Source organism: Zonotrichia leucophrys, chromosome 13 (genome assembly GCF_028769735.1).
Source record: "Zonotrichia leucophrys gambelii isolate GWCS_2022_RI chromosome 13, RI_Zleu_2.0, whole genome shotgun sequence".
In the NCBI taxonomy this organism is placed as follows: Eukaryota; Metazoa; Chordata; class Aves; order Passeriformes; family Passerellidae; genus Zonotrichia; species Zonotrichia leucophrys.
This window is the reverse complement of record NC_088183.1, coordinates 14935154-14962662: the sequence shown is the minus strand read 5'-3', so window position 1 is coordinate 14962662 and position 27509 is coordinate 14935154. Positions and strand designations below refer to the sequence as shown.

At 61.0% G+C, this 27509-nt stretch overlaps 2 protein-coding genes across 2 annotated transcripts in view; one reads left to right on the top strand and one right to left on the bottom strand.

The window, feature by feature from the left end:
- CXXC5 (CXXC finger protein 5) overlaps positions 1-26833 on the bottom strand; it is a 35863-nt gene extending 9030 nt beyond the window's left edge. Inside the window, exon 1 of the mRNA XM_064725151.1 lies at positions 26712-26833. The gene's annotated coding sequence lies outside the window, so the exon portion shown is untranslated. The remainder of the gene's footprint in view (positions 1-26711) is intronic.
- LOC135453870 (basic salivary proline-rich protein 2-like) lies at positions 25833-27078 on the top strand. Its single transcript, XM_064725336.1, has 2 exons — positions 25833-26402; positions 26464-27078. The coding sequence occupies exons 1-2, from the start codon at positions 25833-25835 to the stop codon at positions 27076-27078; spliced, it is 1185 nt and encodes a 394-aa protein (XP_064581406.1).
- Positions 27079-27509: the final 431 nt, after the last annotated feature.

Here is a 27509-nt window from a genome sequence, read left to right as displayed (position 1 = left end):
GCATCAGAACCATGGTCCCGCGGGGCTGCCAGGGAGCCACAGGCGGTTCCCAGCCTCGACTGCTGGAGATGGTCTGTAAAGAGCTGGGTCCTGCCCCATGGGTCTCCCCACGGCCCCACAGCGGGCTCCAGGTGCCAGAGTGAGGAGGACACCAGCTGAAGCCACGGCGTGGTGACCATTTCCACCAGTTCCCATCTTCTTCTGCAGCCACCTCACCGTCCAGCCTCCCTGGCTGGTCCCACCATGCCACACGGATCGAGTGCCAGCAGCTCTGAGGCCCCGCTGGCCGCCCCCTCCCAGCGGAGCGATGGCTGCACAGCCTGGCACAGCCCCCGGGAACCCCCGGCTGCGGGACAGGGCCACCCCCGCACCCACGGAGACACCGGGCACGGCGCCGTGGCCGCGCTCAGCCCCAGCGGCGCAAGGCAGTGCCCGCTGCTGGCACGGGGTGCGGCGCCGAGCCGTGCCGAGCCGTGCCAGCGGCGCCACCGCACAATCCCCCATTGTCCCGGCCGCCGCTTGGCCTCCGCCAGCTCCCACCATCTGCAGCCACCCGGCGCTGCCCTCCAGCCCCCGGGGCCACCGCGCCAGCAGGCGCCGGACACCGCGGCCGTGCCAGCTGCGACAGGGCTGTCCCCACGCTGTCCCCACACCGGGGTAATGCGGGGTACGTGGCTAGCTCACATCAAAGGGGGGTCCCCCACCCTGACACCGCGGGACCACCCAGCACAGCAGATAGCGCTGCTCCTCGCCAGCCGCTGCACGGCCCCGGCGTTAATTGCAGCGGGGGGAGGAATTAATGATCTTAATCCCTTCTTTATGATTGACCCGAGTAAAGACGGTGAGGGCCCCCCCGTGCCGTTCCTGCCCCTTTTCCGGCCCCCATCCCTCGGGGAAGGCGCCGGGCAGCGTCATCTGGGTCCCTGTCAGAAGGTGCTTAGTCCCGGCCGGCCGCCGCATTAAGGGGCACGTGATGGGCTCCCTCGGCCCGGTCTGTGCACGGGGCAGCTTAACAGCCTGGAGCCACGCCAGGGTTCAAGGGGACACCACCAAGGTCGGGAGGCCCCAACCCACCACCAGGGCTTCCCAAGCCTTTGCAGGACACTGTTCCTCCCCTGCATCCAACACCCTGCCGTGGCCAAGGTTCAAAGGACAGGGGGTCCCAAGGTGAGGGACTGCACGTGTGGAACATGTTGTCCTGAGAAGCTGTGGCTGTCCCATCCCTGGAAATGTTACAGGTCAAATTGGAGGGTTACCCAGTTACTCCAGAGTCTGGAGTAATCTGGTGTGGTGGAACATGTCCCTGTCACGGCAGAGGGTGGAATGAGATGATCTTTAAGGAACTTCAAACCCAAACCATTCTGTGATTCTATGATTTCCATGGGTCATCCCAAAGACCTGCCTCCCACCAGCCTGGAATGCTCAGATGGGGCAAAGCAGCTGTGCTCTCCCATGATCCGGGTGGGGAAAAAATGGGATACTCCTCTGCATGGGTCTTCCCCCATTTCTCAGCCCTACACCACCCCTCACCTCTTTAACTCTGCCCCAGGGCTCCCTGCACCCCAGCACACAGGGGACTGCTCTGCAATAGTCCTGACAATGCCAAAATAAATAAAGGTTGCAAAAGGATCATCTCTGGTGGTCTAGAAAAACTCCTGCCAGCCAGGGAGACCGGCTGAGAGTTCCCTCAGTTGCAGGCACCATTCACTGTCAGAGGGGAGCAGGAGAGGAGCTTCGTTTTTCCTAAAAAAATGACAAGCTGCAAATTCCAGCTGGCTCCCCTGTGTTTTCGCTGCATGGCTGGAAAGCCATCAGCTCCCGCCGACCTAAAAAGTCTCGTCTTCAAGAGAGAACTTCTGCTTTCCTTTAATTTTAAATAAATCACCCTGCTCCCAGCAAAGCCGCCGGTTGGTCAGCCGTGCACAGACACGGCGTGAAGGGAGAAGAAAGCAGCAAAGCTGAAGCCGAGCTGCTCCAGGCTCCGGAAACAAAAGGAGAAAATCAAAATTCTCCTTTTTTCTAATCCCTGGGCGCTGGGTGGGCACTGGGGGCAGTGGCTTTGTCCGCCCGCAGCAGACGGAGGACGAGGACGGAAGGGACCCCGGCGTCTTTTCAGCCTGCAGAAAGGCTGCAATTGTCCCCTCTGCCGCGGTTTTGTCCCCACTTCCTCCCCCTCACTGCGTGGCCGCCCGCCCGGCATGGCCCCCACCTCCTGCCCACCACCATCACCCCCTGCTGATGGATGGACAGACAGACAGATGGGTGGACTCAGCCGTGCCATGGACTGACCAAAGTAGGGCGTCCATCACCAGTGTGTGCCCCTCTCGAAGGCATCCCAGGAAATATGTCGGTCAAGGGAGGCTCCCACTGGAGGCACCTTCCCCTTGCAGCTCCAAAGAGGGGCTGGAGATGGTCCCTGTGCTCCTCAGCTGCCCTGGCCAACAGCAGACAGGACCTTGAGATGGCCAGGAGCAAGGCACCATAGGTGGTGGAAGCGATGCACGGGGAGACAACGCATCCTGGAGACATCCTGGTGTCTGAAACACATCCTGGCATGAGATACCCGGTGGGTAGAACAGCACCACAGCCCTGGAGCACTGCCACAAGCCAGAAGGTCCAGCAGCAACCCAGGTCAAAGGCTCAGGAGAACAAGCCCCACCAGAACAAGGCTCACAGCAGCTCTGACCCCAGCACCACACCAGCTGATTCAGCAACCAGGTGCCCATTTCTGCAGCACAGTCAAACCTGCTGTTCCCTCCACCAGGTGATACAGGTCAGCTGAAACAGGCGGAGATGTCTTATCACAGCCTCACCAGCCAGATGTCCAGCAGCAGGGGAACCAAGAGAGAATTCAATCCATGATCTCCCAAGGCTGATTACCCCTACAGGACACCTATCAATGGTGCCTGATAACCAGGTGCCTGAGGCAAAGACAAGCCTGTTATTTGCAAGCCATCATCTCTGTCAACCCAACAGCCCCCAAGCTCTGCTCTCTGCATTCATCCTCCCAAAAACTGGTCCAGCCAGAAGATCCACTCCTGGATGGACCATGGAAATTACCTTCACCCACCACCTTTTCTCCAGACATCAAGAGAGGACACCCAGGCCTGGGGGAGGTTGGGGCAGCACTGTGAATGCTCAGGCTCACCCTGGGTGGGTTAAAGAGCCAGAGGTATGACAGGTCAAGGTATGACAGATTGCCACATGGGCAACTCACACGGACACAGCTCATCTCTTGTGCTCCAGAACATCCTTTGAAGGGCCAGTCATGGCAGCCACTCTGCTCGTCTCTGCTGCCGAGGTGGCACTGGGGGATGTTAAGAAGCCAACTCCTGAATTAAAAAGGCTATGGAAGATTAAATCCAGCATCTGGAGTTTGCCCTGGAAGCAGATGGCAAATCATCATGGTGCACAGAGTGGCTTTCACCCGTCTCCTTCTCACAGGCAGCCACTCGGCTCCGGTGATGTGACCCAGGAGCAGCTCTGGACATACACACAGGGTGGGCCAGGATGTGTCCTGCCAGGCACACCCTCAGGGACATCCATGCCACATCCTGCTGAGCAGGCAGGAGGTGATGCCACCTCCCCAGGTGGGCTCACTCCACCAGGGATCCAGCAAGGGCATATTCTTTCCCACTGGTGCTGGGTTTTTCCATGTACGCCCATGGCTGCTGCAGGATCCCAATCTGCTGGCACAGCCACACCTAGATTCACCCCAGAGCCTATCACCAATGTGCCCTGGACTGCCAAGGAGCTTATCATTGTAGAGAGGACAAGGAAGTCCCAGGGACAGCACTGCCTCTGTGCACATCCTTGCACCTCACCTGTGGCCCCGGCACAGCTGGAGCCACCACTGCAATGACCGACCTGTGCCCGGGGCTGCCCCAGCTGGGAAATGTGGCTGTGTCCTGCCTCCACAGGGTGGTGGTTACGGATTAAGGAGTCTTAAATGTCAGACGACCAGGCGCTCCCTAGAAATCCACTTATCTCCGCTGCCACTCGGAGCGGCCAGAGCCGGGCGGTTATGGAGATAACGCGATTTGAAGCGTCCACCCGAGCATTGCAGGGCTGCGGGTGCCCTGCGGACAGCGCCAGGCACCTCCTCCCCTCCTCCCCTCGCCCAGCTGCTGCCCAGAGAGCCGGGTGATGGCCACGCTGCTCAGCCCGGGGGCTGCACCCACCTGCGTGGTGCCCCCCTCCCCAATTCCGGGGGATGAGGGAGGCTTGGCAGCCTCGGCGCTCATCCATCCCCCCCTGTGCCAAAGCTGCACCAATTCGCTGCCCAAATCCTAAAACGACTGTAACTAAAACCTACCAGATTGAGCCTGGGGAAGAGCCCCCCCTGCCTCTCCCCCCTCTCCAAATGGGATTGAACAGATCTGCTCTCGCACGAGCCCAGCTCGCAGCCAAGCAGCATCTGACATTCACGCGCCGTGGCACGGCTCTGCGCTCGCCCACTCCCCCCGGCTCGCATCGCCCCGGAGCTGCGCCAGCAATCCCAGCCCAGCACAACACCCCCTGTCCTCTGCTAATCCCCTCCAGACCTCCCTGGAGGGACTCTCTGGCCCAACTAGCTCCCCACGTTCTGTTCAATGAGTGAGGTCCCCAAGGTGATTCAGGGCCGGGAGGTTGAGGCAGAATGACCCCAGGGTGTGGGGGACAGGTGGGCAGGGGCAGGCGCTGCCCAGTGGCAGATGCCAACAACAAGGGGCATCCCAGCAGGACCCCCAAAGAGCCGGGGGGCTGAAGGTGGCTGTGCCCCGGGGAGACCCACACTGCCTGCCCAGGCCAAGCTAAGATGTGTGAATCTCTCTGTTAACAGATGGGGCCATTACAGCGTCAATTACTTGGGGTCTGACCGACAACCAGGTCACAGAAACACCCTTGGCATGGGCAGAGTGAAGGGAAGGTAACTAAAAACAGGGGGAAAAGTTGTAGGCACAGTCACATGGGAATACTGGATGGCAAAGAGCCCCAAGGCCACCAGTGCCACCTCCAATGGTGTTCCAATCTACATGTGCCACCTCCAAGCACCACTTTTGATGGTGCCCAAATCTATTCATGCTACCTCCAAGTGTCACCCTCAATTGTGCCTAAATCCATTAGTGCCACCACATATGCCACCTCCATCAGTGGCATCTTCAAGAACAGCTCCAGCCTGGAGAGATCCCCTTGTGCTCCCAGCTCTCTCAAAACCCCATCCCTCCACATGCCACCAGGCAGCTCCATGGTGGGAGAGCACAAACCAAGAGGATGCTCCATATCCCAGGAGAGCTGGCACTGGGACAGGCAGGTGCACCCACACCAGCACCTGTGTCACTGTCACCACTGTCACCACTGCCAGCTCAATGCATTTGAGTTTGGCCATTAATGGGTGGTGGGAACCTTATGGTGCTCAGTGATGAGATCCCAAATCCCCCCACCCCTGCTCCTGGGGGCAGCCTCTTTGGAAGAGCCACTGTTCCCAGCAGGAAGGCGAGGGCCCCGTCGGACAGCGGGTCTGCAGCCATGGACAGATGTCTGAGAGCACGGCAATAATCCCGTCTTCCTCTGGGAGGATTCGGGTCGCCCTGGCCCTCACCGGGGGTTTATCCATTGTCTGGATCTGCCGGCCGTTGTTATTTTTGGTCAGCACCGCGTTTTGCTTGGCCTCGCTGGCAGGAGGGAAATAGGAGGAAGAAGAGAAAGGGGAGGAAGACTGCTTGGTCAGAGCTGGGCGGGGGGAAGACCAGCTCAGCTTTGGGAGGGGGCAGTGAGGCACCCCATAGCCCTCAGGGAGTCCGAGTCGGTCTCTTCCCAGCCCCACAGCCTTGCTGAGCACAGCCAAAACTCACCACAGCGACAGGGCTGGCACCATCCCATCCCCAGTGCTGCCATGGGGAGCTGCTTCCAGTAAGCCCAGTGCGCCAGAGAGGCTGGAGAGGTTTTGGGGTACAGGTTTTGGGAGGCAGGCAGCAGTCAGGGTTCTCTCTGTCACCAACACCAAGTGCAGGGCAGTTCTCTGAGGGATGAGCAAACCCTGCCCACAGACTCACATGTGTCTCAGGTCCATGCAGACAAGCCAAAAATGCTGGGTAGCTTCAGGAAGACATATCCCCAACCTGCCCTGACCCCCTGGGCTGTGAATTCCCATCCCTCACACCTCACTCTCAGCACTGCAGCATCCCAGCCCTGCTGGCAGGTCCCATCCTCCCTGTTGGAGCTCACCAACATTGCAGGGTGCAGCTCAGGCAGCCCCTGAGATCTGCACCTGGATCACTACAGAGCCACTGCTGAGACACTGGAATACATCAGCCAGGGCAGCTGTGGCTGCCCCATCCTGGAAATGTCCGAGGCCAGGTTGGAAGGGGTTTGGAGAAACCGGGATAGTGGAGGGTGTCCCTGCCCATGGCAGAGGTTTGGAATGGGATGAGCTTTAAGATCCCTTCCAACCCAAACCATTCCATGATTCTGTGATTCTATCCTGCTGAGACAAGTACAAGGGGAGGCAGAGCTGGGGTAAGAGCATCCAAGAGGATGTTTCTAGGGAGAAGACACAGAAATGCCTCAAGACTTTGCTTCTCCCCAGCAGTGATGCAGGGAGCATCCCCTCGAGGCAGGGCTTGCCATCCTTCTCCACATCTTTCCACCACCTCCCAGCTTGCCTGCAGAGCAGGAAGATAGGATAAAGATGCCTCCCTGCTCCGTGGGATCTCACTCCTACCAGAGATGGAAGGCATGAGCACAAAACTGCCTCTCCTGAGCTTTCCCCACGCTCAGCACCGCTTGTCACTCAAGCAAACCCCATGGCCTTTAAGCTGCCAAGGTACCAGAGCTGCTCTGGAATCGGAGTTCGCTCGGCTCCTGCCCTGGAGCAAGGAATCTGAAACGCTGCCACTGGAAACGAAACAGAGCATCCGTCATTTTACTTGCCAGAAATATATCCAGCCCCCAAAAAAAGAAATACTGCCTGCAAAAGAGCCAGCAACAAAGCCCTCGATTCCACCGGTGAAGCAGAGCCCGGCGTCGGGCATTTCCACTGGAATTCTGATTCTCTTCCCAGTTCAAAATCACCCAGAATAAAATGAGCAGCAGGGCCGGGTTATGGCCAGAGGGGCTAGAAGAAGGGCAAGAGGTCATAACCAGAAGCTCTCACCTAGGATGCTACAAAGGAAATCCATGGGTTTGAAAGGAAAAGAGGCAGGTGGCAGAGGCAGGGCTGGAGGGGATGGAAGCTCCAGAGGAGCACAGCAAAGCCCAGGCAGCCCCACCGTGGGGATGTCCAGGGGAACCCACCCTGCTCCCAGGCAGGCAGGCAGGTCAGCACCCCCAGCCATTCCCAGTGGCATCCCCAGGAAAGGCAGCAGCGTTCCCAGCCAGCCCAGCCCCCAGCCCAGGCACGCCAACCCAAATATCTGCGAGAGGCGCTCCCCTCCCTGGGAACGGCGACTCGCCGCGGAGTTCACATGCCCCAGCAATGCCTGATTAAACTCCCAAACTCCAAGGGAATACCCCTGAGGCTGTCTGAAGATAAGCTAGGAGCTAGGCTGCTCTCAGGAAACACAGGAACTGGGAAAGAGCAATCCCTTTTTTTTTTTTTTTCCTTTAGATTCAGAAAAACACAGAGCAAATCCTGTTGCTCTTCAGCTCAGCCACAAGCTGAGCTTGCTGCTGTGCACCCCAAAGCTTCCTGCTCCCCGAGACAACACAGGTACTGACCTTTGCTGCAAGCCAGATCCTGCTGGGGGCACTGGGGATGGAACCAGACGGGGATGGAACCAGAGGGCCCAGCACAACACAGGCAGCACAGGGAGCAGGCTGGAGAGTGCTGAGCAAGAGGACAGAGCTGGCAGAGGACAGGGTGCTGCCCAGGACACTGCGTGCCAGAGGATAGGCACACTTGCTGCCAGCACCTCCAGCACTGGGATGCTTGGCAGGTGCTCCACCATGTTGGTTCAGCCTAGGGAACACCTCAGGTGCTGCTTTCTCTGGTCCTCAGGTCTCCTGCACCCCTCACTGGCTTTTTCCCTTCCTTGACCATGTTGGATGGTCACAGCACCAGACCCAGATCTCCCAGGACATCCACACACTCAAGGGCAAGGAACCCTGTTAATGCAGCACCCAAACAAACAGGCAAATTGGAGCACCCTGGGATCAAGAGGAAGATGATTCTCCTCCTTTTCTGCACCTGCTGGGTTCCAGGGAGCCACCAGCACCTCATCCTGCAGGAGAGCAGAGCCACAGGCAGGGATTGTACCACGTCCTGGGGAGCCCCAAGGGTGTCCTGGCTGATGTGGGGACACTCCAGCACTGACCAAATGTCCTCAGACACAAGGTCCACCCTCACCCAGGCCCATGGCTGGGACACCTGCACCCAACACACAGCGTGCTCTGAGGTGAGCAAACACACCTGAGGCCAGAGGACACACATGGACACACCCTAGCCAAGCTCCCCTTCAGAGATTCCTCTTGGATCTCTTTCTTGGTTCTGAACCAAGAATCAGCCCAAATGAAAGGCATCTTCCTTCACCTGCATGGCAATAGAGGACAGAGAAACAGCACTGCTGGGAACCTGCTGGCAAGAGTTATTAGGAAAACTGTTCCTGGAGAATTGTTTCCAGAAAACTGTCAGGGGTGGCAGGGCAGGGAGGTGCTGTACCAAGGCCCAGCTTCTGTGTTTGATCAGACACCAGTGTGACTGCAGCAAACACTGGGACTGCCATGGGACACTCAGAATCTCCTGGGGGTCCTGCACAGCCTGAGACTCCACTGTGACCTTTCCATGCATGAAGGGGGTGTGGGAGATCAGTGGAGGGAGACTTCTCACCATGGCCTGTTGTAACAGAGCAAGGCACAGGGCTTTAAACTGACAGGGCAGGGGTAGATAAGATATCAGGGGGAAATTCCCTGTGAGGGTGGCACAGGTACCCAGAGAAGCTGTGCCTGCCCATTCCCTGGAGTGTCCAAGGCCAGGCTGGACAGGGCTTGGAGCAACCTGGGACAGTGCAGTGTCCCTGCCCATGGCAGGGGGTGGATTGAGACAGTCTTTTCTGACCCAAAGCATTTCCTAATTTTTTGGCAATTTTTAAAAAGCACAAGTGAGGTGGGAGAAGCTGTCAGGTCCTAAAGAACCAGGCCCAGGATGTTTGGAAAGCAGAGCTGGAGGTCTGGGAAGGAGGAAGGCGTCACCATCAGCAGCTACAGCATGAGTCAGGATGGGAGGACTCTCAGCTGAAAGGGCTGCAGGTCTCACAGTAAGAAACAGAGGTTCACTCTATGACCTGGAGGAGAGCAGCCATGGAAAAACTCATCACCACACACAGGAAGATTGGGAAGGGACACAAGACCAAACCTGGGGAAGCTGAAGCATGAAGGAAACACCACTTGGTGAAAGCTGGAAATGGCTTATCACACTGGAGATGTGCTTTGAGGGGACTGACTGCAGGGTGTCAGTCTGTCTGGGCTCCTGCTCCTTCCTGGCCCCAGCTCTGAGGGACAACACTAAAACTAGAGCGAGATGTCAATGTTTCTGCCTTCCCTCATTCCCCAGGCTGGATGACAAGGAGCAGGTTGGATGTAGTTGGTGGTCCAGCCCTTCTGCAGCAAGCCCAGGGTGGTTCAGGACTCCCAGGACCTGCCTGCTGGATTGGTGACCCCCTGCAAGAGAACAATCCTCCCTCACCAGGGAAGGGTTTGATCCCACCAGGGTTTTCATCCATTCTGAAACCCAACGCCCATATCCCCATCTCCTGATGGATCTTCCCACAGCACTGCCAAGCTCCTGGCATGGGAGGGAAGCTCCAGAGCACAGAGGTCCCACTGCCCACTCTCAGCTTCCAGGATGAACATCCTTGACGTGCTGCTTCCCCAGCCTCCTCCCTGTTCCCCATGCCAGAGGGTGCTGCACCTTGCCCTCAGCACCATGATCCATGCAGGATGAGCCCAAGGAAGGCTGGTGGATGAGCAGGTGCTGTGAGATGAGCTGGGCAAGGAAGCACCCACAGAATCCATCCCCCAACAAGCTGGAGCACCAGCAGAAACTGACTTGGTGGTGGTGGATTCAATAAAAAGAAACTCATCCTTGTGTCTGGAATGAGGCACTGGAATTTTAGGGACTGTCCAGATCTCCCTCAGTGTTCTGATGAAGCTGTTTTCATCCCACGAGCTCCACAAAGACCTGTCTGGGGGAGAAGGGGGTTTCCCACTATCACAGCTCCTGACACTTCTGATACAAGGCACAGTGAGGTTAAGGTAGGAAAAATCCCAAGCAATTCCTGACCAGGTTCCCCTCCACCAGAGTGGTTTCCCCATCCCCACCCCAGCTGGACCTACCTGCTCTCCCTGCACTTTTCCCCTGCACACTGTGATGCTGAACGACAGCACCCGGAGGGGGAACAGCCTCCTCTGAGCATTTTTCAGACAAAAAAATGTTCTTTTTCACCCTGATGATGCATTTTAACAATGCAACCGAGCCAAATCCCAGTGCCAGGGCTGCAGCCCTCACTATCCTGGGGGAGCAGGCAGCACCCACGCTGGGATCCAGGATGGGTCTCTCCAGAGGATGGCCATGGCATCCTTGTGTCCCCACAGCAGCACCCCCGCTTCAGCTCAGGGGGTTTAATCTGGAGCAGTGCAAGTCCCTGCTGCAGCCCCCCGAGGTGTAAGGCTCCCTGAGCTCTTAATGGGCTTATGGAGCTGCTGGGAGCAGAGCAGCTCCCCCAGCACAGCGCCCAGGGGCACTCAGAGGCATCCCCAGCTGGCACCCCCCCGGTGGGTTTCACTGCTCCTCAGGTCTCCTGGACCCCTCACTCTCTTTTTCCCTTCCTGGAGTTTTCCATGTTGGATGGTCATAGCACCAGACCAGATCTCCCAGGCCATCTGCACACTCAGGGGCAAGGACAGTCAAGGAAACCACGTTAATGCAACACCCAAACAAATGGGCAAACTGGAGCACCCTGGGAACAACGATGCTTGTTCCACCCACCAGCCCCATCCAGGATGGCACCGGGTGCTCAGCCTGCTCTCTCCCCATCCCAAACCCCACAGGCCTCCTCCTGCTCTCCTTAAGGATGTGTGTCCTCCCCAGCCCTACAGCAAACCCACTCCCCCCAGGCTGTGCCACCAGCCTGGCACCCACAGCTCTCCCTGCACCTGCAACCTGTGCCCCACACCTCACCCCACTCTGATTCCTGCTCCAATCCTCATCCCATCATGATTGTGCACCCACACATCTCACCCTACAGCTGCACCCCACAAATCACCCTACACCTGCATCCCACATCTCACCCCACATCATCACCCTGATTCCCCCCACTCTGGGGGTTCAGACCCCCTCAAATTCAGGATGAGGGTGACAGGAGCATGTGCTACACAGCCTGGTAATGCTGGAGGGGCCAGCACATCATCCCACACCATCCCTGGCAAATCCTGGTTTTTCCAGGCTTGGATCAAGCACAGTAGACTGGGAACAACAGCCAGCAGGAGCAGGGCCATCCAGGGAAAATCCTACTGGAAAGCAGTAAAACCCCATTCACCAAAACCCCATTCTCAACCAGCACAAGTTTTAGGGAGGCAGCCCCTTTTCTCTGTCAGAAAAAGCTCTGCCCTCCTCTTCCTCCTGTTTTGGGGATTTGGACTTTCTGCCACTAAACCCCCATTCTCAACCAGCACAAGTTTAGGAAGCAAGCCCCTTTTCTCTGTCAGAAAAGGCTCTGCCCTCCTCTTCGTCCTGTTTTGGGGATTTGGACTTTGTGCATTTGGGTTTTTCCAGAGGGGAAATATTTTTAAAAAGTAAAAAAAAACACCCCAAAACCTAAGAACGTTACTGAGCTCCTGTGAATTCCCTATCAGCCGCCGTACACGCACATGGCACAGAAAAATCCTTAGCAAATTCCTGCTGAAAAATAATAAAAAAACCAGGAAAACCCACCAAAGGCTGAGCTTGCCGGACACAGCGCGCCAGGAGGGGCTGACAGAGCTGTTACGGTCTATTGGGCCAATAATCCACAAACTAAGACAGATTTATTGTACATGGCAGATCCTAACAGCTCCAAAGAAACCATCACTGTCTCCTGGCGCTTAAAATTCACTTTCTTGGGGGGGAAAAAAAAGGGCCAAAATATGGCTTTATGAGATAAGATGCGTGGTTGGACCATTCTGTGACAGGCAGAAGCCTGTGCAAACACATCCACAGCTCTTTTTTTTCCTTGGTATATAAATATATAAAATATCTCCCCTTCCAAGGCGAGCACGACTGCATTACCCGTCGGAGCGCTGTCCTTACCACCGGATTACCCGGCTTGGTTTCACCTCCCTTAGCAAGATGGATTTGCAGGGATGTAGTTTCTGCCTTGATATTAGTGATCAAAACCAGGGGGAGATAGAAAATCAAGTTAATTAAAGATAAAATGAGCCCCTGTACAAGGAACATCATCCCCCTGGCTTGCTGGGATGGGTGAGTTTGGATCCCCTCTCCTTGGGGAGAGGAAGATGCTGGAGGGGAGAGCAGGCTCTTCCCAATAGCGTGACACTGATGGCAAGCGTGATGGGGGGGATAGTTTGATGCTGCTGATGATAATAAAAATAATAATATTAAAAAGGTCAGAGCTGGTGCTTTCCCTGTTTCTGGCGGACAGGACCCCAGCCAGCGTGGAGCAGCAGGCCGAGGGCGGGCTCAGGCCGATCCCATCGGTAATTGCGGCGTCTGTTCGGATCCCCGCGACGCTGAAATCACGCTGGGCCCGGCTCGGAGCTGCCGGCGGCTGATCGTATCGGCCGGGGATCAAAGAGGCTCAGCTTACGGCTTTAGCACGGCTCGTCCCAGCCGGCCCAGGGGGGGCCGCGCACCCGGGATGCTCCGGGAATGCTCAGAGGGTGCGTGGGTGCATGGAGCATCCCTCGGTGGGGCGATACCCGGGGGGACAGACTGAGCCAGCACTGGATGGTGGCTCAGCTGTGCTGTGTGACAGCCCCACCGAGTTCGTGTGACCCCAAAACCATCAGCGTTATGGGGGTGAGCGTGGGCAGCTGACAACCAGGAGAGAAAATCTAGGAGACTCGGAGCGATGGCCAGGGGCAGGGATGGGGAAGGTTTGCACGTATGCCACAGCTGCAGAACCCAGTACAGGGAAGGGGGTTTGCACGGATGCCACGGATGCAGACCCCGGTTGAACCCCAAAACCGTGCCAGGGTGCGACAGTGGATGCTGCATCAGACCCCAGCTGCACCCCAAATCCGTGCCAGGGTGCGACAGTGGATGCCGGGTCAGACCCCGGTTGAACCCCAAATCCGTGCCAGGGGTGCGAGCAGTGGATGCCGGGCCAGACAAGGGCGATGCCCGCGGGCAGGGCCGGGGCACGGAGGGCTCCTCAGGGATGCCCCGGCTCCAGCCCTGCGGTGCAGCCGAGGGAAGGGAGGGATGTGCCGGGACTGGCCGGGTGGCTTCGGGGAGGGAGGGAGGGAGTTGAACGAGTAATTAGAGCAGGAGGCTGTGAGTCAGCAAACGATGCGTAACCTCGGCGAGGCTGACAATGAGGCAAAAGATGGCAGTTTCGACCGAGAGCGCCGGCTGAAAGGGCACATTTAGATATGCAAAAAGCAGCAACTCCTGACAATCCCAGGGCTGCGACCCCGCTCGGCTCCGGAGCCGCCGTCTGCCGCCGAACTCCCGACGCCTTCCTCCAAAATCATTGTGAATAGAGACATGGGTGGGCGCAGACCCAACCCCACGGAGCGAGGTCGTGGGGATCGCTCCCAAAAAAGCAGCAGTCAGGGAAAAACAGCGGCAGCCTGTGCTGCCTGCAGAGCGGGATGTAACCAGCCCCGGCAGCTGACCTTGCTCGGCTGCCCCGGGGAGAAGCAGCCGCGGCGCACACAGGATGCATAGGAAGGTTTGGCTTGGGAGCCAAGCCCAGCTCCAGCCACAGGCTCGTCCCCCCCGCTTTGGGGGTGCAGCAGCGGGGCTGCAGGCAGGTACAGCCGCCCTCGGCGAGAAGAGTTTAATTAACCCCGGAAAGCGATCGTTAAACGGCCGGCGCGGGTAATCGATGCGGAAGGGGCAGCTCTGGGACCATCTGCTCGGGGAGGGAGGCAGCGATGGCGGCTCCGGTCCCCCCCGGCCCCCCGCGCCTGCCGGGAAGCGGCGGGGCAGCTGCTGCGGGCCCGATCCCGGGCTGAACCCCGGCCAAGGCATCCCGGGGGGATGGGAGCTGCCCCTCGCCTCAAGCCCGGCTTCCCGTAAAGCCCCAAGGCCCGGCCGCACGTGATTTCCGACCCGACACGGCCCCCTCGGCTCCGAGCCCACCGAGGGTCCCTCCAGGCATCCCCCCCGCCCCGCAGGATGGGGCCGAGCCCCACAGCGATTTTCCCTCCTGAGATGAGTTTGTGGCAGTCTCAGCCTCGAGGGCTCAGGGGGTTTGTGGATTTTGGAGCAGCCAGCCCCCTGCACGCCTATGGCCGCATTCCCCGGTGAATACTCAGAGGGATGCTCTCAGCATCCCGGCATCACCCAGGATATCTCATCCTGGCCTGGGGCACTCTGTCCCTTCCCATCCCCCAGCACCCCCAGGCCTTCCTGCAACCCTGAATTTCCAAGTTTCTCCTTGTTTCCACCCACTAAATGATGGGGGGTGCTCAGGAGCAGTAAGGCTGGGTGTGGTGGATGTGCTCCCAAGGCACCCAGGAGCTACTCCCCACTCCAGGCTGACTCAGGGGATGGCACTTGGAGAGACCAGTGTCCCCAGCGGTGTCCCCAGCTGTGAGGAGACCTTCTGCCATCAGCACACCCTGAGCAGCTCCCAGGATCAGCACATTCTGGGGAACCTGTGGGGCCATGGCACTGGCATGACCCTGCTGCTGGGGTGATGCAGACCCTGGAGCCACAGCCTCTGCTGGTCTGGATCTGTCCCCACCCATGGGGAGGAGAGGAGCACCCAAGGAGGGGCAGAGCTGCACCTCCAGGAAGAAAGGAGCCCAAGGGTGCTTCCAGAGGAGCTGCTGGCACAAGGAACAAGCCCTGGGACACAGCATGGCTGGGAGGCCAGGAAAAACCCTGTCCCAGCCCCTCACCCTGCCTGGGGCACAGGGGATGGTGCAGCTGCTGCTGGCCCAGGCATGGGCAGGGTGGCAGGGGCCTGCAAAGCACAGGGTGTTCCTTGCCCCATGCATGGAGACATCCTGGGCTCCTCCTCACCTCCCCAGCCCTGCAGAGCCCCGGGAAGGGGGTCCTGCTCTCCCCACTCCCATGGCAGCAGCTCATGCACCCACCCACCCTTCCCCACAAACTGGTGCCACTTTGAGGCCCACCCTGCCCCAGGCAGGGAGATTCAGTTCCTTTGGGAGAGCAGGTGAGGCTCCAGCACAGAGCTGGCTGTGTGAGGGTTTGCCAGGACACCCAGCACACCAGGGGAACACTCAGGGATGCTCCTGGAGGCCCAGCATCACCCAGGTACCAGCACCCAGCCACTGGACCCTTGCCTCCCCACATGGGCAGGGATGCCCATGGCAGCCCCTGGGAGAGCAGCTGGAGCACTCTGGGCTGGAGGCAGCAGGGAGACCCTTGAGGAGGAAGGAGGATGCTCTGCCTCCACTGCAGGAGGGAAACTGAGGCAGGGGAGGGCTGGGATGGGCCCACACACTTGGCACAGCAAGGGGACCTAGAGCAGCTTTTGCTGACACTCCCCATCCAGAGGGGGGATGTCTGTCCCTGTCTGGGGACAAACAGGATCCCTGTCCCCACTCTGTGCTGAGCACAGGGAGCAAGGGCAGAGCAGGAACAGCCCCTGCCCTGGCACTGCCACACCCCAGAATGGGACATGAGACAGGATCACACCCTCAGGGGGGCCTCCCCAGCCCTCTCAGGAAGGATTCAGCCCCTCAAACTGGGGCTCAGCCCCAGAACAGCCCTCAAATCACCCCCCAAACCAGTGTTCAACCTCTGACCAGCACTCAGCCCCCTGAAATGGTGCTCAGCCACCCACACTGGTGCTGGGTGGCCAAACTGGCCCTCAGCTTCCCAAAACAGTGCTCAACTCCCACACCAGGGCTCATCCCCATGCCAGCACTGAACCCCTGAGTGGGTACTGAACACCTCAGAGAGGTGTTTGACCCCTGAGATGGTGCTCAGCCCTCCAAGACAGGGCTCAGCCCCCTGAACCAGCCACTGAGCTGCTGCCCAGACCCCAAACTGGAGTTCAGGCCCCAAAACAGTGCCTGAGCCTCAAGCTGGTTCAGTCTTCTAAAATGCTGTTTGACTCTCAAGCTGGTGCTCAGCCCCCCAAAGCACCAAACCCCCAAATCAGTGCTTGACCCTCCCAGTCCAGAACAATCCTTCATCACCAAACCAGTCCCCAGCTCCCCAAAATGGTGCTCAGCCCCTGGACCCAGTGCTCAACACCCCAAAATGCTGCTTGACCCCAAGCCAATGCTCAGCCCCCAAAAAGCCTTGTCCCAAAGGAGGGGTCACCACTGCATGGTCCCCCCCAGGGACAGGCACAGCCACTCCAGTTCCTCCCAGTACACCCACTGGTCACATGGGCCCTCAGAATGGCCAGACAGCCCTGAGGGGGTTTCCCAATTTCCTTTGGCCCTTCATCAGCAGAAGGACACAGGAACACCATGGCAGGGGAGCTGTGTGAAGGGACATGTCCCTGTGTCCCTCACTCTGTGTCCTGCAGGGGAGCCCCTGACCCCTTCCCCATCATTTCCCAGGGGAGCAGCACCAGTGGGATGGACAGGATTCCCAGAGCTCTGCTGGGAGCCTCCCCAGCCTCAGAGGCATGGAGCAGGGACGGGGGTCCTGGCCAAAGGTAAGGAATGTCAGGATATCCCTGCTTATCCTGGGAGGGGGCTGCATGGTGGGATGGTTTGTAGGATGGTTTGTGGGTGCAGACCAGGGTCCCTGGGTGGGGTGAGAGCACATCCAGTCTCTAATAGAGGAGGGTGCTGGCTGTGGGGATGAACTCCCCAGAGCCAGGGGGTTTTCCAGCCCTGTCCATTGGGATGAGCTGCTGAAGCCACCCCCACACAGCCCAGTGGAGCCATTCCCAGGATCAGTTATGGTTATGGATGTGCCTGTCTGTCACTCAAAGCACCACCACAGGCAGCCTGAAGACCCCCAGGACTGGTCCCAGGCCCCCCAGCTCCCCCAATCTCCCAGGTTCCCCTTTCCCCCCAGACACAGCTCCCACCCCTGCCCCATCTCACATCCCTCCCTGCTGCCCCCCACCCCTAATGGAACTGGCTGCTGCACAGACTCATCCCAGTTTAATCTTCACGGTGCATCAGGCACGGGGAGGAAAAACACAACGATTTTCCTTTTTTTTTTGGGGACTTAATCTTTACCTGGGGTCAGATTTACCAATCCTCCCACTAATCCCCCAACGCCTTCGCAAAGCAAAGGGCCCCCTCCTCCCCCAGCCCGAGGGAGCCAGCCCAGGGAGCACCCATAGCCCCAGGGTGCCTCGGGATTAGCGCTCCAGGTGACTCCAGTTTTCCCCAACGAGGTGGCAATAAATGTTTTTAAAGGCTTTTTTTATTTAAGGAATCTGAATGTGAGGATGGGGGAAGGAGATCACACGGTGGTGAGGAGATAGAGGCAAAGCCTGGGAGTCTTGGCTCCACTGACAGGCCCAGATTTGGGGGAAATACTCAGGGAAAGGATGAAAAAACATTTCCTAGAGAGGATTCCATGCCATTCCCTGCCTCAGTTTACCCATGTGTAGAGATGAAAGTGGGGGACTCAGATGGCACCAGCTGGCCCTGAACAGCCTCCAGTCACCCCCGGGGGCAGGACTGGGAACCACCCCGGCCCTGCAGGTGTGGGGACAGAGTTCCTGTGGGTGGGGGGGGAGTTCTGGGATCCCTGTGGATGGGAGGACACGGGGCTCTGCAGAGGGGGGCAGGCAGAGCAGGGGGCTGTGCATGGGAGGCTCTGCAGAGAGGGACAACGGGGACCTGCATATGGGGGGACAGGGCGCCCTGGAGATGAGGGGACACGGAACAGGGGGACAGGGGTGCCTGGAGGCAGGAGGGAGCATGGAGGGCTTTGAAAATGGGGGCAAATGAGTCCCTAAAGAAGTGGGGACAGGGAGAGATGAAGAGACAGGGGGCTCTGTAAAAGGGGGATGGGGACTTTGCAGATGAGGAGGGGACAAGGGCAACAGGGTTCCCTGCAGAAGGAGGGGACAGGAGCCCTGGCAAATTGAGAGGGACAGAGGAGAGGGATCCCTGCAGAAGGAGAGAGCAGGTGTTAGGGGGACAAGGGTCTTGCAGACAGGAGAGGGACAGAGGTGCCTGCAGATAGGGGACACACAGATGCCACAAATGTGCCCTTTCCACACCAACCTCCCCCCGGGGCTGCCCCAGCTCTGCTGCACACACAGCCGGGCTCGGTGGAGCGGGGGCTGCCCCAGCCATGCCCAGCCCGGTCCCCCAGCCGTGCCCAGCCCGTTCCCCAGCCGTGCCCAGCCCGTTCCCCAGCCGTGCCCAGCCCGGTTCCCCGCGGGCGGCGCTGAGCGGGGCTGGCAGCGCGGCCCCCGCCCGGCACCGGCACCGCGCACGCTCCGCCGGCCGCACCGCCGCGCCAGCCTGGAATTTGCAAGCTGTCCTGATGCATTAAAGCGCAAACGCCTGGCGTCCGGCTGCCAGCCCCGTGCCCGGCTGTGCCAGCCCTCCCCGGGGACGCCGGTGCGGGGCCAGCTGTCCCCAAGGGCGCCCAGAGCCACCACCATCATCATCATCTTCATCCTCCACGGTTGTTTTTTTCCCCCCAGCCCCAGCTTTAAATAGGGAATGGGGAGATGGTGCCAGGCTCATGCTGTCACCGTGGGGATGCAGGGGACGCTAGACACAAGAGTGGAGGGTCCCCAGCAGTGCTGGCATGGGTGACAGTGGAGCCCCACGTTGTGCCAACCCAGGGCATGGAGAGAATGGGGAGAAACAGACGGACACGGATGGACAGATGGATGGGATGCTGTGCTCGCCATCCCTGGGACAGAGGGATGGGACGCAAGGTGAGTGCCATGGCAGCCCTGCAAGGACCATGCTGGAGAGCCAGGCTCAGATGGGCTGCAGTCCCCTGGGACAGCACCCACACCATGGGGGTACCAGGGTATCCCCCCTCTCCTTCAGCCATACAAGCTCACTCCCTGCACTGGGTACTTCCCATGGAGGCAGGAGGGACAGCCCAATTCACAGTTCAGGGTCCAGCCAGCACCTCCCATCCCACATCCCCCACCCTGACGCTTTTCAGATTCCCTGAGACTCCCCAAAATCACTGTCACATGTGCCATGGGATCCCTTGAGCGAATCCACAGTGGGAGCACTGGGCACCTGCCAAGGGTGGGGGCACAGGGGACACCCCAATCCCTGGCACACGCTCACCCTGCTCCCACACACCCAGTGATGCTCCCAAGTGGTTCAAGAGCCCCGGTGGCCAGCAGGACACGCTCCGTGCCCACATCCCGGCAGGATGGGCTCAGCCGGCCGTGCCCATCCCGGCCGGAACTGCGAACAGCAGCAGCGGGACACCGTGGGAGGAGGGAGCGCTGCAACGGGAGTGTGAAGAAATCGCTCCTGCGTGCTCTGTCCGAGCCAGCTAACGAGGCCATATTTGAAATGCCTCGCATACCTCCGGTCATCAGATTAGTGAGATGCAGAAGGTAAAGCAGAGGGCAAGAGCAGCACGCCCAGCTCCGGCAGCGATCCCGGGAACTGGGGCAAAGCCCCGGCTGGCAGCAAGGCACGGGCACGATGCCCACGGCAGAGAGAACCCATGGGTGGGCAGAGAGTGCCCACGGGCAGAGTGAGTCCACGGGTGGGCAGAGAGTGCCCACGAGGAGAAAGGCCATGGGCACAGTGCCTACGGGCAGAGAGAGCCCATGGGCTGAGAGTGCCCAGGGGCAGAGAGTGCCCATGGGCACCCTGGCAGTGATGGGCACTGGGAGCTCCTCCCCGCTGGGATCCCGGCAGATGCAGAAGGGAAAAGTGGGCAAGGATAACCCAACGTGCTGCCATGTCCTGGCCACCAGCCACTGCCACCTCCCCATGGCCCTGCTGAGGCCTGGACCTGCTGAAAAACTTCTCAGTGTTTTACAGGGGTTACAGGAAAGTCAGAGAGAGACTTTTCACCAGGGTCTGTCATGACAGGACAAGGGGTGAGGGGTTTAAACTAGAAGAGGAAAGTTTGGGATTGGATATTAGGAAGAATTCTTCTCTGTGAGGGTGCCCAGAGAAGCTGTGGCCCCTGGATCCCTGGAAGTGCTCAAGGCCAGTCAGGACGGGGCTTGGAGACATCTGGGCTAGTGGAAGGTGCCCCTGCCCATGGCAGGGGATGGAATGAGATGACCTTTAAGGTCCCTTCCTGCCCAAACTGTTCTAGGAGTCTATGGAAGGAGCAAGATCCCACAGAGCCTCCAAGCACCATCTGTGGGCACAGCTCACCTGCCCTTCCCAAACCTGCCTGGGCAGGAATGGTCTCCCCTGGCCCTGCTCCAGGTCCAGGAGTGGCAGGAGAGCAGGAGCTGCCTCTGGGCAGCAGGTGGGTGCAGAGGAATCAGAGCTCTTACAGGGTAAGAGCACCTGGATCTGCAACACTTGGGACCCTTCAGGGTTGGGATGTTCAATTGGGAACGTCTCAGCTTTCAGGATGTTCAGATGGGACACTGGGCTTGGATGTGGACCCCAAAATCCCATCTCTGAGGGAGAGAAAGAGGCACAAAGAGAAAGAGGCACAAGCACAAGTCCTAGCAAAGCAAAGTGAGAACCAATGACACCAAGACCCTTGGGGACACCAAGAGAGAACCTGGGGCTGAGTAGATGGAGCTGCATTGCTTGGTGGGGCATGGACAACTCCCCACAGAGGACTGTGCGAGATAGATATTGCCCAGATATCCCTACAGAAAGTGGAGCACAGGCATGGACTCAAGGCAGATTTGCAGAGGCAAAACCAAAACATCACCAAACAAGGGCTGATTCCAACCACAGCCAACCACCCACACCACAGGAGGTGCCCAGGGACAGCAGCACCAGAGCAGGCCAGAGGGGAACATGCCCAATCCCATCACAAACCCAGTCCCCATTCCAGCAGGCACCAAACCCAGGGAGCTCAGCCCTGCTCAGCAAATGTGTGCCAGGGGCAGCCGAGGGTACCAGGGGTGGCAGCAGCCACCAGGAGCCACTGGAGTCACTCACAGGGCCAGGAGGGCACTGCTGCCAGCCCTGCCACCAGCCAGGTGACAACCAGACCCTGGGCATGGAGCCCATCTCAGAGGTGACCCAGAAGTGACAAGGTCACCTCAGCCCGTGGGCAGGTGCCACCGTCACCCACAGTGTCCCCAGTGCAATGTCACAGGGCTGGCACAGGGCAGGGCCAGCAGCCCCAGCCCTCTCCAGCTCCCACCTCTCAGGGCTGCCAGGGTGGGGATGGGAAAGCACATCCTGCTTGGAAAATCAGAAAACAGCTTTTCTTTTTTCATTCTTTGCCACCGCTTCCAGGGTCACAGCTGACACAGATCCTCCCGTGCCCAGGCCACCACAGTGACAGCGTCACCGAGGGCAGGTGATGCATCCTCATCCTCCCTGCACCAAGGATGTCCTGGCTCAGGAATGGAGGGTGCTCTGGTACAAGTGACACTGCTCCAGGACACTGTTCCAGGACAAGGACATCCAGGCAGAGCCACACATCCCAAGGCAAGCCCACAGCCTGGGAGCCATTAGCCCAGTCCCTTCCATGCCATAACCATGGATGGTGGGAACCAGGGACACCAAGGCAGCTACAGGAAAACCTCCTGACCTCAAAAATCCTTTTGTGCACATAACCACAGGCTGTCACCCACGTGCAGCACAGGCTGTCATCTCAGACCATCTACACACTCCACCTGCTTGCAGGCCTTGGGAAAAGACAAGCAGGGATGAAATCACTCTGAAGAAATAAGGGACCAGCATTCCAGCACCCCAAAAGGACAGGCTGTGGGGTGGGCACATCACCAGCACTGGGGTGCTGACAGACCCCAAAGGACAGGCTGTGGGGTGGGCACATCACCAGCACTGAGATGGTGACAGACCCCAAAGGGTTTTGGCTGTGGATGTCAGGTGCCTGAGGGCCCAAGGCCAGGGTAAATGTGCCCCTCGGGCTTTCCCAAAGGCAAAGAGACCCACAGGTCACCCTCAGCCACTCCCTGGGGTCACACTGTTCTGCTGCTAGCTGTCCCTGGAGCTCTCCAGGGGCTCCAGCCCCATGGGTGTCCCAAGGGATACAGGACATGGGTAGGGATGGAGGCTGCTCCTCACCCACATGTCCTGATGCTCCCCAGGATGTCAAGTGCAGCCTCCCCACCAGGACATGTCCATTAGAGCTGATCCCCATGGCAGAGCCACTGCTGAGCAGCACCAAACTCACATTTCCTCCTGGGATTTCCACTGGCCACCTTTGGAAGTAGTTCTTCCTCCAGCCACCCCTTTGCCCACACACTTATGCCCTCCTGCCCCTCCCACATCCCTGCTCCCTGCAGCAAATCCCACAATGGTATGGGTTGGAAATGACCTTACAGCTCCTCTCCTTTCAACCCCTGCCATGGGTAGGGACACTTTCCACCATCCCAGGCTGCTCCAAGCCCCATCCAGCCTGGCCTCAAACACTTCCAGGGATGGGGCAGCCACAGCTTCTGTAGGCACCCTGAGCCAGGGCCTGCCCACCCTGTGTAAAACATTTCTTCCCTATGTACAAGTTAACCCCGACCTGTTACAGTCTAAAGCTCTCACCCCTTGTGCTCTCGCTCCAGGCCCTTGTCCAAAGTCCCTCTCCAGCTCTCTTGAAACTCCTTTGAGCACTGGAAAGAGCTTTAAGGTCTCCCTGTGGCCTTCTCTACTCCAGGCTGAACATGCCCAGCCTGGCTCCAGAGCAGAGGGGCTCCAGCCCTTGGAGCATCTCCATGGCCTCCCCCTCTGGAGCTGCTCCAATCTCCCCACATCTGTCTGTGCTGGGGATGCCACAGCTGGATGTGGTGCCTCAAGGGGGTCTCCCCAGAGCAGAGCAGAGCACAGGGGAGCACCCCCTGCTCAGGCTGCTGCCCGTGGTGCAGCCCAGGGCACACTCACCTTGCTGGGCTGCCAGTGCTGGCTCATGTCCCATCTGTCACCCACCAGCACCCCCAGTCATTCTCTGCAGGGCTGCTCCCAGCCCGTCATTCCCCCAGCTGGGCTGGGGCTGTCCCCACACAACTGCAAGATCTTGGGCATGGCTGAACCTGCCACCTTCCTCTTTCCCCACCACCTGCCTGGCAGGAAAGCAGCCAATGCCACACAGCACCCACTGCCAGCATCTCCATCCCTTCCCCATCCATTCTCATGTCCCCATCTGAGTGAAGGGCCAGCCTCCACCTGGGGCAGTGGCTCCCATCCTGCTCCCCATCCTGGATGAGTTTCAAGAGCACCAATCACTTTGGGGACAGCCATGCTCCATGCCTGGGCTCTGTGCAGGCTGCAAGGGGCAGCAGTGACAACTGGGAGTCCCACAAGACCCCCCATGCTCCCAGGAGTCACAGCTGAGTCAGGGGAAAAGGAAGGGGAAAGGAGAAGAAAAAAAAAAAGAAACAAGCCTTTTGAGTGCAATATTTTAGTTGAGCACCAGAGCATGAGTAAAGGAGGGAGCTTTTCGTGGTCTGGTGAGTTTAAGCTATGAGCTGAAAGTTTAACTATTAATACACTTAATCAAGAGGTTGTTCCTACAGCCAGGATTTGGGAAAACAAAACAGGGAGGCAGGAGAGCGGTGCTATCGCTGTGGCCACCCCGGGGAATGTCCCTGCTGGGGGAGGTGGAGGGTCCAGGACCAGCCGGGGATGACCCAACCTCGGCCAAGCCCTGCATGGGCACACCAGGAGGTGCCAGGGCCAACACCCTGGATCTGGCCATCCCCCCAGTGGCCCAGAGATTGGCCAGAGGGGAGAGTTTTGGGGAGAGGATGTCACCCCCAGACCCTGCAGCATCCCCAGGGCACAGACAAGCAGCACCTGCACTGCTGCCACCTGCCTGGAAGGTCCTGGTGACACCGGGGGATGCCGGTGGGTGAGGGACCCCCAGGGTCGGGGATCCCCAAAACACCCCCACACCTCCTCTGGCCCAAAGCTGTGTCCCAGAGGAGGAGGAGGAGGGACAGGCTGAGTTTGGGGGTGCAGCAGGCAGAGCTCGGTGCCAGGGGCAGAGGCAGGAGCGGGCGGTGCGGGCAGTGCCTGGCAGCGCGGCGCCGGCTGCCCGCATCCCCACCACAAAATCCACGGCAAGGACGCTCGGCCGGCTCTGCCTCTTCCCACCGAGGCGGGGGGAGGACACAGGGACATTGGTGACGCGCGGCACAACCCCCCCAGTCCTGCCTGCCCATCCCGCCCGGCACGCAGCCCCCCCGGCCCTGCCCCCGGGGCCACCGAGCCCCGAACGGCGCCGGGACCAACTTCTGAGCGGCACCGGCGGCTCCTTTGTTACTTTGCTTTTGTTGTCACACGCCGGCGCGTCCCCGTCCCCATCGTCCCGTCACCGTGTCCCCCCCCACGTCCCTCCCACAGCCCCCCCGAGGCGGCGTCCCCGAGGTCAGGGCGCGACATCTGCCAGCGCGCCGGGGCGACGCCGCTACCGGCACCGGGGAGGGGGCGCAGCGCCGGGGGCATCTCCGGGGGCATCTCCGGGTACCCGCGCGGGGACACTCGGGGTGACACCGCCACCGAGGGCGATGCGCCGCGGCGGCCCCGCGGGGGCCGCTGGAGGAGCCGTTTGCCCAAAGCTGCTCCCGCTGGGAACGCGAAGGACGGACGGACGGACAGACGGAAGGACGGAGCGAGGTTTCCATGCCTACCAACGCTCCCGCTGAGCGGGACCTCGGGGAGAGTCACCCCCCCTCTTTCCCATCCGACCCCCCTGGCTCGGCCCCGCCGGGGATGCAGCGCAGCCCGCGGGCAGCAGCGGAGCCGGGGAACGCGGGGGGCTGGGGAGGCCGGAGGGGTCCCGGTCCCCCCGCAGCCCCAGGTGCGGCCCCGCCGCCGGGCTGGGGGCCGGGGGGCGCGGACAAAGCGGCACAAAGGGGCCGCTGACACAGCAGGGCCCGTTTCCAGAGAAACAAAACTTCCGCCGGCCCCGGCTCCGCGCCCCAGGTAGCCGGGATGGGCATCCCCCCCCCAGGCCCCCCCAAAGGCGGCCTCAGCCGCCCTCCCGCAGCACGGCATCCCTCAGCATTCCGCCGGCCCCCCCGGCACGGAGCGGCGGGGGGTGAAGGTTGCCCGGCCGGGTCAGCGCACACGCGGGGCCGGTACCGCAGGATGTGTGCGCAGCTTTGTTTGCGCGTGGGATGGACCCCCCCGCCGTGCCCATCCCACCCCCGAACCCCCCGTGCCACCCCCCCATCCTCCGCTCCCCGATCAATCATCCCAGCAAAGAATAACCCGACCCGAAGCAGCCCCGGCCCCGCAGGAAGGACGCTGCCGGCTGCGGGATGCGGTGGAAATAAAAAAAAAATAGGAAAAATAAAATTAAAATAAAGGGAAAAAAACCAACAACAACAACAAAACGCCCCACACCTCCGTGGGGCGCATGGGGCCGCGGTTCGGCGGAGTTTGAGGCCGTAATTCCCAAATTCGGGTCCAATGCACAGCCCCCACGGTGCTTTTGGGGCCGGTGGCACCGAACGAGGGACGTTCCACGGCGCGATCGCGGCGGCTCCATGGGTGTCGGGGCGCGGGGGGCACCGTGCCCGCCGGGGCTGGGGCAGCGGGGGGTTCGGGAATCGCGTCTGCCGGCGGAGCGGGGCGGGGGGGCTCGCCGGGAACGGGGGGATGATAAAGTTGGGTGAGTTGTCGCACATGGCTGGGCGATGGCGAGCGGCGCCGCTCCCACGGCCACCCCGCGCCCGGGCACCGGCGGCGGAGCCGAAGTGCCGCGGGAGCCCCGGCGCGCCCCGGGGAGGCGGCAGCGACCCCCGCGCGGTCACCGGCGCAGGGCGGGGGTTCCCCCGCGCCCCCCACGCCAGCCCCGCCGCGGGTGGCACCGCCGGCCCCGCTGCCCACCGCCTCCCCCGGCGCCGCCGCCCCCGCCGCCCCCCGGCCCCGCCGCCACCATTGTCACCCGGGAAACCACCGGGCGCTGCCGCGGCGGTCCGGGGCGGCGGGGGGAGCCGTGGGGGGCTCACTCCATCCCTGCCCGCCGCTCCCGGCGCATCCCCGCCGGGCTGCGGGTACCGGCAGCGGGGTTCAGTCGCACCGAGAAAAACTTTGCTCGTTACCCCGACGTTCCCCCCCTTCCCCTCCCATCCCCGGGAAGCGGCGGGGCCGCTCGGGCGCCGCGCAGGCAGCACCGGCCGGGCCCGACGCGGGCAGGCGGGCAGGCGGCCAGCTCCGGCCCCGCCGCCGCCGCGGGCAGCCCGGGCACGGCGCCGGGCAGCGGGGCGAGCCGCGGATCCCCCCGCCAAACTTTTTCTTCTCCGCCGCCTCCCCTTTCTCCGAGAGCCCCCCGACACCCCCCACCCCAACTCCGCCGCCGGAGCGCCCCGGGGGCCGGCACCCAGAGCGGTCCGGGAGCCGCCGCGCTGCGGGCAGCGCTGCCGGGAGCGGCGGGGGCTGCCCGGGAGCCGGGAAAGGGGCAGCAGGGGAAGGGAGCGGGGTAGGGAGGGGAGGTCAGCACCTGCCCGGGGCCGGGGCCGGGGCCGGGGAGCCGAGGCGGGCTCGGTGCCTCGCCGCCGCCGCCGCACACCCACCTCCACATCGCCGCTCGCTCTGGGAGTGCGCAGCCCCCGCTCCGCGCTGCACGGCGCTGCCGCCGCCGCCGCCGCTGCCCGCGGCTGCCGGCAAAACCCGGACCGGACCGGGCCGAGCGCCCCGCGCCGCCGGACAACACCGCGACACGCCGCGACACGGCACGACACGCCGCGCGCGCCCCCCGCCGCCCCGCGCGCGCGCCGCCAGCCCCCGGCTCGCCCGACCCCCAGCGCCGAGCGGCGACACCCAGCCCGGGGCACCGCCACCCCCGCGTGTCACCGAGCCGTGCGACAGCCCACCCCGCGCGTGGGACACTGCGCGACCCTCGTGTCCCGCCCACCCCCCGCGGGGATTAGCCCGCTGTGACCCCCGCGTCTCATCTACACCCCCCATGTCACGGGTGTGCCCGCCCGCGCCCGTGTCCCAGCTGCCCCCATGGGTGTCACCGTGGTGTGTCCCCTCGTGTCCCCGATGTCCCCTCATGGGTGTCACTGTGCTGTGCCGTCCGTGGGCTGTACACCCCACACGGGTGTCGCCCTCCGTGTCCCAGCTGCCTCCCCTTGCCCCCTCTCCCGAGTGTCACCGAGGTGTCCCAACCCCTCGTGGCACAAACGGATGGGATTGGAGTGTGTCCCCCGTGTCCCATCCACCCCCACGGACGCCATTCTGTCCGTACCCCCTCCGTGTCCCACCTGTCCCCCACAGGTTTCACCCCACTGTGCACCCCGAGTCCTGGCCGCACCCATGGGTGCCAGCATGGTGTCCCCTCCAGCTCAGTGTGCCCCCCTTAATCCCCA

Coding starts and splice junctions, on each gene's coding strand:
- LOC135453870 (XM_064725336.1), top strand. CDS start 25,833: ATGGCGAGCGGCGCCGCTCCCACGGCCACCCCGCGCCCGGGCACCGGC. Junction 26,403..26,463: donor GCACGGCGCCGGGCAGCGGG/GCGAGCCGCGGA, acceptor TTTCTCCGAGAG/CCCCCCGACACCCCCCACCC.